This window comes from Octopus bimaculoides, chromosome 1, assembly GCF_046866305.1.
Source record: "Octopus bimaculoides isolate indiv1 chromosome 1, ASM4686630v1, whole genome shotgun sequence".
NCBI classification, from domain to species: Eukaryota; Metazoa; Mollusca; class Cephalopoda; order Octopoda; family Octopodidae; genus Octopus; species Octopus bimaculoides.
Window position 1 is genome coordinate 200,555,113 of NC_142928.1, and position 12,500 is coordinate 200,567,612.

At 37.1% G+C, this 12,500-nt stretch overlaps 1 protein-coding gene across 4 annotated transcripts in view; it reads left to right on the top strand.

Annotated features, from left to right (window-relative positions):
- LOC106872750 (phosphatidate cytidylyltransferase, photoreceptor-specific) overlaps nt 1-12,500 on the top strand; it is a 229,939-nt gene that overhangs the window by 44,604 nt on the left and 172,835 nt on the right. The window contains exon 1 of one of the 4 annotated variants that reach the window (XM_052973964.2): nt 8,415-8,489. The exons of the other annotated variants lie outside the window; for them this stretch is intronic. Within the exon in view, the coding sequence (XP_052829924.1) occupies nt 8,481-8,489 (9 nt within the window). The 5' untranslated portion in view covers nt 8,415-8,480. Of the gene's footprint in view, nt 1-8,414; nt 8,490-12,500 lie in introns of those variants that run through there. 4 annotated transcript variants of the gene reach the window in all.

Here is a 12,500-nt window from a genome sequence, read left to right on the forward strand (position 1 = left end):
AGGATACAGCTTGGATTTTAACTTCTAGCCATAGAAACGATGCCGGTGGAACTTTGTGTAGTCTTCTAAGTTGCCAGTTCCTGTCAAACTGCCCAACCCATGCCAGCATGGGAAACACATGTTAAATGATGATGATGAATTCACTCCCAAGGCCTTGCAAAAGCTACTTAACCATATGGCCATGCCTATATATACTTTTGCCACTCTATATACTTAATAAAGTTCTTCTCGCAGTGAAGTGCAGCCAGTTATTCAAAGAGATTTCATTTCAAGTGTTAGAGGTGTGTGTGTATAGGCACATACATATGTATACGGGTTTACGTGTGTGTTCATTATAAACTTGTTATTCATCTTACCCTTTATTGATGTCAATTATTTTTCATATCTAAATTGCAGCAATAGAATTAGACTCTACATCTTTGTAGTGAACAAGTTTCTAAAGTAATTTGTCAGCATCACAAGATAAACTGCCATTTGATCTTGATAACACATTTGGATAATATTCTTCAATACCAACCCATTTTTGATTGATTTTTCGTTGATAGAGATTACTTTCTCTTCTTATCCATCATTTGCTTTGTTAATGTAACACTGGATTACATTACTTCCAAAATGTTGTTGTTATTGTTAGCAATGAGACCAGGTTTTCATTCATAGGACAATCTCTTCCCTCACCCCACCTCTTGGTAATGAGACAAGATCATGGTTGCCCCCCCCCCCTCCTCCAACTAAATCTTTACAAAAATGTAGTTGGCCTTGAACAAGCAAGACTACAATGAAGGACATTCTAACCATGACCACCCAACTTTTTTGTTAGGTTGAGTGTACCTTGGACTACATAACCTAATATCATCCTTTGTCCAGACATTAGAGTCTGGCTTGAAGAAGATTTGGCTGTTATTTCTACCACACTGAATAACCTCGGAGTTTGTGTTGAATTTCCTGGAAGTTTTCAAGCAACAGTCCAGGTATTTCGATATAGTTTCAGTCTTATAAAAATGTTAAATATTCATATCCAGTTGTCATGGATTTTCAATATATATGAAATTATTCATTCATCTTGATCCTGCTGTGAAATTGTGTGTTGAAACAAATATTGTTGTATTTCGGGGATGGTACTTTTTATCTTTTTCTTTGCCAAATAAACACACATACTATATATATATAAATATATCTTTTTTCTTCACTCTTTCATTCCTATTCTTCTTTCATTATTTTAACTCTTGTCCATTGTCTGGACATGAGTTAAAATAATAAAATAAGAACTAATAAACGAGTGAAGAAAAAAAATCTAGAGTGCCTGTGTGTATCTGGCAAAAAAAAATGACCCTCTTGAAATTATTCAGTTGCTTTGATATAGTTTCAATATTGCCAAAATATTACTGGTTCAGTTCTTCCAATATCATCATCATCCTCCTTTAACACCTGCTTTCCTTGCTGGCATGGGTTGGACTGTTCAACAGGGTAGATCCAATGGCCTAGAAGACTGCAATGTGCCATTAATTAACATCATCTAGCTATGTATATCTCTTTTCTTCTCTCTCCTATTCCATTAGCTGAATTCCCTAATTGATTCCCAACTTCTAAACACTTCTGGTTTCAATTCATTCTTCACTGCTGTAGCAAAATTCCTGCCAGGTGGCATCATAAGTAATATCACACCGGAGTTAATAATATCCTAATTTTTTCTTAGAAAATAAGTTCGTCTGCAAATTAAAAATTCTTACCAGATTCTCTTTTAGTTGAAAGTTCTGAATCCTGGTCTTGTTTTCATAGCATTCTAAATCATTCTTGGTGTTGTATTTCTGATTAGATAACAGGATTAGTCTGATTGCTTGTAAGAGAGTGTGCCCAACTAAGATATTCAAGGGCTGGTGGTGGTGGCAGTGGTGGTGGTTACCACTGATGCATTTATATATCATCAGTAAGAATTATTTAAATTCATTTTATATCATCTTGATTCATACTTTAAACATTCTGCTTTCCTCTTCGTTGTTTCATAATGTAAAATCTCACAAGAACCAACTTTATATGTTTCTCCATTTAATTCTTTAACATTTTTCTATGCTAATATAGACTAGATAAACATCTTGTTCACGTATTGTTGTTTTACAAGCATTCTGACTCTGCCTGTTCATTATAAAATTATATGTGAAGGAATTCCAGAGGGATGTAATGCAGGGGAAGTAGTATTGGCAAAATAGCTGAAATTGAAACTGGTAGGGTTGAGATGAGGGAATGCAACATGCTCCTCAGTGGACTGAGGAGAATAGGCCATTGTTGTAGCAATAACAGCAGTTGTGGGAGGAGGCAGAGGAGGAGGAGGTGGAGAAAAGGCAGTGAAAGGACCGGAAAGTGTCAATGAGTGACTCTGTCAGTTTGTTGGGTGACTTTTTTCCTTTTTTGTGTATATATAAGACACTGTCCTGGATGTTTGTATGTATAAAAGCAGGACCGACCCTGATATGGGAGTAGCTCCAAATGATGGGATTCACCTCAGTTTTTGCTGCAGGTTGGTTGAAGCATCATTAATTACACTTCCAGTCACTAATGTCTCTCTTACAGAGACAATAATGTATTGTATTTTTATTGCCATTGTTTCTGAATGTTTCCAGTTAACCTTCAGAAAAAAAAAAAGTTTTATTGATTTGCAGAAAATAAGATAAATAAATAACGCTTTTTATGGTGAAACCCTGTCACTTGATGATACAGATATGTATAATACAGAGAAACAATTATATTCTAGGAAAGCAACAAAAAAAAAAAAGAAGAAAAAAAAAATTATGGTTTGTAGAGGGGAGAAAATTGAAACATTTATTGGAATGATGCTCGGATCAACTCCTTGCTAATATTTAGTTCTTTTATTCTTTTACTTGTTTCAGTCTGTGGCCATGCTTGGGCACCACTTTGAAGAATTTTAGTCAAATGAATCACCCCCATTTTTGTTTTTTAAACTTGGTATTTACAAACCACTAAGCTATGGGGACGTAAACACGCCAACACCAGTTGCCAAGCAGTAGTGGAGGACAAATGCAGACCACAAAAACACACACATTCATAGATATATGAATTATCTTGTTATGTGTGGGTGGAACACCCAGGTCGGGGGGCAGCAGATGGCAATAATAGAGTGAGACAAGACATGTGGATAGAACGCACAGGTCGGGAGCAAGCAGAGAGCAAGTGGCACCAGGCCAAGAGGACGAGATTGGGGAGTGGGAGGTAATCAAAAAGTACATGAATGTACTCTTGCAGAAATGTGAGCAAGAGAAGGGATGTAGTTTGGTTCATTGTGGTAGAATGTGTGAGAAGTTTTCTACACAGCACTTCTAGAACTCAGCTCCACTGACATGGATGGGTCTTCTCAAGAACTTCATATCACCAAACATCTCGGTCCATGGTCATTTCCTCCATGAGGTCCAACTTCCTGAGATCAGTCCTTACCACTTCATCCCATGTCTTCCTGGGTCTACCTCTTCCTTGATTACCTTCATTAAAAAAATTCATTGGAGTGTCATCTCCAACCAGACCTATTTGTCATGTGCTTATTATATTTTTATATTCACTGTTCACAAGAATCGCAAAACTTATTTGTTTGATTCTCTCTCTCAGAAATATTTAGATACACTGCTGACAGGCATTTAAAAGTTAAATCTAAAACGACCAGTTTGAACAGCTGATAGGCGAAATCTTGGCACATCATTTTGAATTTTGATACGATTGAATTTAAATGCAGATGATTATTGGTCACAGAGCTGGTTCCTCTGTTATGGTAAGCCAAACCATTTTTATTTACGAGAACAAGAATCACTTTAAATAAAAGCTATTTTTCTCCTGCAATATATATTGGTACTTTTGTGAGAATGAAGAATAATTAAAGAAAATGGTCAAAAGACTTCATATCTTCTTTCAATACGACTAATATTTCACTTTTGCTCTCACAAAACAAGCCATTTTATATTTATGTCAGAGTGCTAGAAAGTAAAAAGAAAACAAAATATAATTTCACATGGGTTTCTTTTCATTTGACATCAGAAGAACTATTTTGAACTCATAAGAACAGAATTATCAGAATTCCTTAAAAATGGGAGAATTTAACATAGCAACAGCTGTGCTCTATCTAGATTCAAGTTCTGCTAACATTGTATGCGATGGCTAAAGTAGGAAAGATAAAATGACACATCTGGAAGTAAATTTAAATGGAATATATTTTTCACATGTTTGTCTTGAACATCCCAAAAAAATTTTTTGGTTAGCAAGGAGAAACATTTCAGTTCTTCTCTATTCTGATTGTATAAACGTAAAGCTAAATAATGCATGCACACACACTCACACACACACACACACACACACACACACACACACACACACACACACAAGTGTGTGTGTGTCTTGAGATTTAAACATCCAGTATTTTATGATATTGGTATTAGTGGTGCTTTAACATTTCTTAATTTAAATACTGAATGGCATGTGCTAGAGACGGCATGTATTTATGTTCAATGCTTATAAATAACCAATGATTTTTGCCTTCATGATCCATACCCTGAATTATCCACTGGGTACATATTTTAGTGGATATACTTCGGTTGCTCTGATGAAAAACACCACTTTTGATCTTTACAGCGTGATCTGGAGAGAAACGGCATCAGAAGTCACATTCGTATAGTTGCAGTTATTGACAGATGGGAATCATACGACAAACTGTGAGAAAGACTTGCATTTGTGCAAGCAAAGACAGTGGTTCCAATGTGTTTGGAAGAGACGTTACTATTGATGGTGGACACATGAAAGAACTAGTCAATCCCTGCAATGATCTCTATGAAAATATTTCAGACTACAACCAGCCTACCATTAGACATATGATGCTATTTAGATTCACTTAGAAAATCATCCATCATCTTCTTTAAACTTCTCAATACAAAAACAATCTAATCTGATCTGTCTCTCTTACATTTACATTTATTATTATTATTATTGTTGTTGTTGTTGCTGCTAGTGGTGGCGTCTATTTTCCATAATCTACTTCAACCTTATTTCCAAATTTCCTTTATCGATTTACACTTTTAGCTTTGCTTCACCATCTATATTACGTCTCTCTGTCTGTTTCTTTAGCTGTCTCTCTGTCCATCTGTGTGACTCTATGATGATGATGATGATGATATGTATGTTTGTCTACCTATTTAAGCATCTCTCCATTCATCTACCTCATAATCTTTTTATCTTCTATGTTCCCATCCATCCACCCGCCCACCCATCTTTTTATTCATCCTTCCATCCACCCACACACACATTTACATTTAATGCAAAATATAATAAACAGACACAAAGAACGCATAATGGAGATAATGAGGCTATGATACAAAAAGGCCGATTCTGTCACCGGCTCCTTACATCTTTCTTCTCGTGATTTTACTCTTCCAGCCATTCATATGCTTTGTGTTTAAGCTGTCATCATTTAGTCATTCTTCATTAACCATTGGGGGCAAAATTTGAAGTCACAGTCATCGTACAGTTTGTTCAAATAGATGTTCAAATATACATTTACAAAGACAAAGATATTTTCACAGGAGTAAAACCAAAACACACTTCATCACAAATATCACTTCCATAAAATGATTGTGTGTGCATGAGGCATGTTTTTTTTATGGCAAGATGCCCGTCCTGTCACCAACACTCACCTATTTCCAAATAGGATATTTATCCATTGCTGGGTATGTTTCTATGAAAGATTGGAAATTAACAATGATGATGCTGTTTATATGGTAGTGACACTCGTTTACAACTATCACAAAACAAGAGACACACGTGCATGGCTGTGTGTGTGTGTGTGTGTGTGCATGTGCATGTACCTATATAAATAAACATACATGTGTATATGGCTGTACCATTTGAACCTGGTCACCTCTGGCTCTCTTCCCGTAATCCTCCACTATCCTCAAGCATCTTAAACCCTTCGTATTGACTCCTATGTATTTCAGTGAATTATTTTGTGAATTTTATTCATTAAATATAATTGGATTTCAAATAATTAAACACACTTTGGACCAGTCTTGATCCAGTAAACCTATGATAAAAGACAAATCTTTCAAAAGTGACCACACCATCTGCTTTGCATGCAAACCATATGGAAAAGTACACATCCAATGTAAGCTTCACTTCAAAGATGATATGGTGTTATATGAATGAAATGTCATTGCTACTTTTATCTCTTGTCATATGTAAAGACCTGTTAGGATTCTTTCCAAAGATAGAACATGGCCCAGAGTCCACTGGGTATTGATTTATTCAGAATTGGTTGTTGGAAAAGTGGAAGTTAATGCCGATAAGACAGAGAACACGAAGAAGAGTTGGATATTAGGAAACTGCTGAATATTTCTATAGTAGGCACCCAAGTATGGGCCTAATGGCCTGGCAGGAGTAATCAACCACTTCACCATACTTACTCTTTCATGAATAACTTTTAGCCGAAAATACCACTGTCACTATTCATTACAGGACTTTCCAATTCCAAAATATAATTTAGAAACTTCATATTCTTCCTATTTCTAAAATTACATAAAGCTGCTATTTTTTCTTTGGGCATTTCAACAAGTGAACATGATGCAATGTTCTTCTACTTGGCACCACACAGTTCTTTACTTCCATCATTAGAAAAGTTGACTTTCTTCTCTGTATGTGCAGTCCCAGTTCTCCCACTCTTTAAATAACTGTTAACCTTCAGAAGATGTCACCTCTATCCAGCTGCCAGATTTAATTAACTAATCAATTCAGTTTGCTCTTATTTCTCATTTATTATTTAGTTCTCTCTCTCTCTCTCTGATATATATAATTATCATCATTTAACATCTGTTGTCGATGCTAGCATGGGTTGGATGGTTTGACTGAGGACTGGCGAGCCAGATGGCTGCACCAGATTGGAGAGCCTCGTGCAGCCATCTGGCTCGCCAGTCTTCAGTCAAATCGTCCAACCCATGCCAGCATGGAAAGCAGATGTTAAACGATGATGATGATGATGAGTGTAGTGGGTGCTTTTATGTGCCACTGGCACGGGGGCCAGTCACACGGTACTGGCAACAGCCACGCTCAAAATGGTGTTTTTTACGTGCCACCTGTACGGGAGCCAGTCCAGCGGCACTGGCAATGACCTTGCTCGAATGATTTTCTAACATGCCACCAGCACAAGTGCTAGAAGGTGACGCTGGTAATGATTACACTCAAATGGTGCTATTTACGGACCACTAGCACGGAAGCCAGACAGCTGCTCTGTGTGTGTGTGTGTATATATATATATATATATATATATATATATATATTTATATATAAATATATACATATATATATATATATATATATATATATATTTATATATAAATATATACATATATATATATATATATATATATATATATATATATATATATATATATATACACACACATGTAATCTGATGGAAGATCCTTGAAAAAGCAGGCCCCTACATCAACAGGAGCAAGCATTGCAAGCTGTGCATCACTGATCAGGCAAGAATATTAAAGAACTCCCTCAACCCAGGGAACATCTTAAATTCCAGAATAGAAGTCTTCAGACCCTGCTAGCATTTCAAGAGATTCCTACTGAAGTCCCGGAATCCACAAACAGACCACTTCAACTACAGGTAGCAGTCTAAGGGCAACAACCCTTTGTGCTTAACCCTTTGTCCAAGTGTTCAAGAAGTAGCTACAAGGTCTTTTCTCCTTACACTTTGAATAGAGGTTATTGACCACCGGCCATTAGGGTCTGCAGTAACGTTATAAAGCTAAATGCTTTATGGACGTGGAACCTAGTGTAACCTCATAAACTGGTCGTAACTATATTTAATTACTCTATAACTTAGAGTGTGCTTCTCTTTCAGATTTATGATTTACTGATCACACACACACACACACACATGATACTTATCTTGAGAGGGTCATTATGCCAATAATAAACACACGCACCGTTTCTGTTTCACTTCTTTATTTTTTTGGTCAATTGCTTAGTAATTTAATCTACCAACTAATCAGTTGTTTGATTAATCATTTGGTTTATCAATCAGTCTGTTGTGTTTGCCAAAATCCCTTCATTGCCATTTGTGACCTCTTCAGCAACATGGTAAAACGAAAGGTATTTCTCTGTAATGTAGATATAATGATCAATCAAAACATTCCAATCAATAAATGACTGATTGTTGTAAATAATTATAGAATTTAGCAGCTCAGTTATTTATGAACCCAGTAACTTCTTTAGAAATGTGTTCTTATATCTGAAGTCTTTTGAAAAGTATTAACATAGAAGTCATCAGATATTCTAATTAGTTTATATTTCTATTCATTATAATTTCTGGCTTATTTTAAAGTTCAACCACCAATGTTTGTCTTTCTGCTACAGTAGCATTACCAGCCCTCACTGTTTTCTATTGTTGCCGGAAACCTGAGACCTACATGAACATTTCATGAAGAATGGACATGGTAATCCGTTTCCAATCTAACTATCTGTAGATTGTAGGTGTATCCTGTCGGAATGCCGAATGCATGATGCTCTTCTTTCAAAGTCTTTCTTTCTTTGCTCTCTTTCTCTCTCTTCTCACCTCACAGAATGGTTTTTCTCTCTTTTGTTTCCTCTCTCTTCTTCTTCTCTCTTCCAACACTATTTTCTCCTTCCTGGTTCAGTGCAAGTGTGGCTGTGTGGTTAAGGAGCTTTCTTCCCAAACGTGAAGTCTCCAGTTCATTCCCACGGTGTGGCACCTTGGGCAAGTGTCTTCTACCATGGCTCTCAGCTGAACAAAGCCTTGAACGATGTCTCTGGTTGACCGAAGCTGAAAGAAGTCTGTCTTATGGGTGTCTCTGTGTTTGTGTGTACCCTTATCTAGACATCTCATGATGTGAGCAAGCATCACCATGATACAAGTGAGGTTGTTTGTTTCTAGTCTTCCATGAAAACCATGTCTGGCCATAAGTGAGGATTGGTGACAGGAAGGGCATCCCGCCATAGGAAATCTGCCTTAACAGATTCTGCCTGATCCATGCAAACATGGAAAAGTGGACATTAAACACTGATAATGGTGATGTATGTCTGTATTTCTGAATTAGAATGTTGTCTTGTGTCATTGTTTCATGTAACATTTACAGACTTTTGCTGTAAACCAATCTGGCCTCTGTCTTATTATTGCAACAAATGGTAAATTGTCGTAGTCTTTTGACTCTAATATTTAACTGGCATCAATCACATTTTCAATTATCAATGACTCATTTTGTAACGCAGTTATGAAGATTTCAGCTGCCATGAATAAAGCACCCCCACTCTCTCTCTCTCTCTCTCTCTCTCTCTCTCTCTCTCTTTTCCTGTGTTTTTTCTACAACAGGGAAGGATAACTCAATTAGCAATAAGACAGCCACTAATGTCTAAATTCTATATTGATATTGTTGTACTACTAAGAATCTGCTGGTAGCATTGCTAAAATAACATTCGCCACTGCTTCTCATTCTTCTTTTAATGGACTTCACCTGACTGACTGATAAAGGAGTTTGTCTTGCTCACCGTAGTATTTTTCCATTATAAGTTATTGATTACCTTCTTCCTACCTTCCCAGCTGAACATGTCATATTTACATTCTGTCTTAAAACATATATTCATACATACATACATTATATATATACACACACACACACACACACACACACACACACACTGTTAAGATTTCATTTATTTCTTGGCATTTTTCAAACCTTTTGCAAAATATCTTCCATCCTAACTGACTTTCTTATTCATTATCTGCATGTTTTAAAATTAAATTTCATTGTTCTTATCTTTGATTTTTTGTTTCCCTTCTGTTCTTCCATAAGGTATGATGAATGGAAAATATATTTGTAAACACAGCCACACCATAGGACTAGAATTTGATGTCTCAGTTGCTCTACTGCCATGTGTAGAGTATACACTACTTTCACATGTATACACTATCACACACACACACACACACACACACACACACACACACACATCTTAATGTTTACTTCAAAGTTCAGTTATAATATAAACAATTTTACATTAATCCGATTGGTAACTCTATATTCTGTAGAATACAGATTTATTGTTCTTTAACAATAATATCATTGACAGTGATTTCAGAGTTTTGGACTGTGATGCATTGAAGTTAATCTTGGCTTTATATAGTCTCTATTGAGTTAAAATCTTCCTTTGGTGTGTGGGGTTTGAGTGGCGGGTAATTAGGTTGTAGGGTGGGGTGTGGTAGAGAGGTGTTTTGGAGAAGTTCTTATTGTTTAGCATTTATTCATGTATATAAACTTTATAAACAGGTTTGTCTATTTATGTGTGTCCACTTCAGGTCATGAGATTGTTGTTAGTGGTTCACAAAAGTGGTTCCTAGACTTACATGTAAGTTCAGGATGTGCCAATAGTTTTAGTTATTTTCGGGTTTATTGGGTTTAATCCTTCGCTTTGACAGTATAAAGGTCAAAAGTTCAAAGTTTAGTCCAGTATTTAAAAACTCCGTACCTGGCTTTCGTTGACATGGAGAAAGCCTTCAACAGGGTCCCCCGATCTCTTATCTGGTGGTCAATGTGGAAACTAGGGACAGATGAGTGGTTAGTGAGAGCTGTGCGAGCCATGTACAGGGACGCTAATGAATACAGTGAAGAATCCCAGGTAGAGGTAGGGATCCACCAAGGTTCAGTCCTCAGCCCCCTCCTATTTATCATAGTCCTCCAGGCAATAACAGAGGAATTCAAGACAGGATGTCTTAGAGTCAACCTAGCTAAATCCAAATCTTAATAAGTAGGAGGGCAGACAAACCACAAATTCCTTCAGGTAGATGGCCCTGCTCATCTATAAGATGTACCCAGTGTAAGCTATGGGCACATAAGAGGTGCAGCAATATCAAAGGAAGGCTAACTGGGAAGATAGTTTTTGTGTGTGGCAGATGCTCAGGAGCAATAAACACTGGAAATGTGCAGAGAACAATTTCTGTCACATTCCACGGAGAAAAAACTAGAAGTAGTTGATAGCTTCCATTACCTAGGTGACCAAGTCAGTAGTGGGGGGGGGGTGCTCTGAAAGTGTAGCTGCTAGAATAAGAATAGCCTGGGCAAAGTTCAGGGAGCTCCTACCTCTGCTGGTGACAAAGGGCCTCTCGCTCAGAGTAAAAGGCAGACTGTATGACGCATGTGTATGAACAGCCATGCTTCATGGCAGTGAAACATGAGCGGTGACTGCTGAGGACATGCGTAAACTTGCAAGGAATAAAGCCAGTATCCTCCACTGGATGTGTAATATAGAATTCCTTACACCATCCTTATTAATATAAGAATATTTTATCAATGATTTGTCTAAACAGATTTCATCTACTTTCTCTTTGAATTTGTTTATTTTAATACTTCTTTGGTTTTATATAAATATTAAAATCTAAAAGTTAATGCCTTGTAATTGATGGGTCAAATTTTATTATCCCCGACATAGTGATTGCTGTAATATTTAGTTTGGACTCTACTCATCTCAAGTGTTTATCAAAATTGTGAATACATCATGTTGAATTAACACAACGTTCACTTTGTTAAAGTTATTGGAAATGTAATTTATTTGTGATCTTCCAAGGGCTTTGTTTTATTAATCAAGTTATTAATTTCTCATTGAATTCTCATTCTGACTGCAATTCAGAAATAGATTGACAAAGCCAATCTTAGTGGACACAGTGGATTCCTTCCAATTACTGCTACCCTCCCTCGTATAATGCAGAGTAACTACATATCTCTTCTACAACAAAACACCTGGGCCTTTCCCTCCATTACATTTTATCACCTAAACACCTGCCATACTGCCACCTCCCCCCTACTGCAACCCCACTCAATCAGGGTGGGTATGGTGGGGGTGGAGCTTGTTCTTTTTTTTCTCTCTGTGTCTTGTGAGTTACAAGGTGACCTCACACGTACCAGTGTTACATAAAAAGCACCCAGTACTCTCTGTAAAGTTGTAGGCATTAGGGAGGGCATCCAGCTGTAGAAACTTGAACAAATTAGACATTAGAGTTTGATATTGTTGTCCAGATATTGGATCTGGTCAAACCATCCAACCAATGCCAAGGCAGACATGAAACAAGGTTATTCATGAGGATATCTTAAGGATTTGGTCTAATTCTTTCGACATTTTTAATCATCATCACCGTTTAACATTCGTTTTCCATGCTGGCATGGGTTGGACGGTTCGACTGGGGTCTGGGAAGCCAGGAGACTGCACCAGGCACCAATCTGATCTGGCAGTGTTTCTACAGCTGGATGACCTTCCCAACACCAACCACTCTGCGAATGTAGTGGGTGCTTTTTACATGTCACCGGCACAGGGGTCAGAGGAGCTGGCATTGACCACGATCGGATGGTGCTTTTTACATGCCACCAGCATGAGGGTCACAACTACAATTTCCATTTGAGGAGGGTGGGGTGGGGAAATTTCAACAGAAAAATATATTT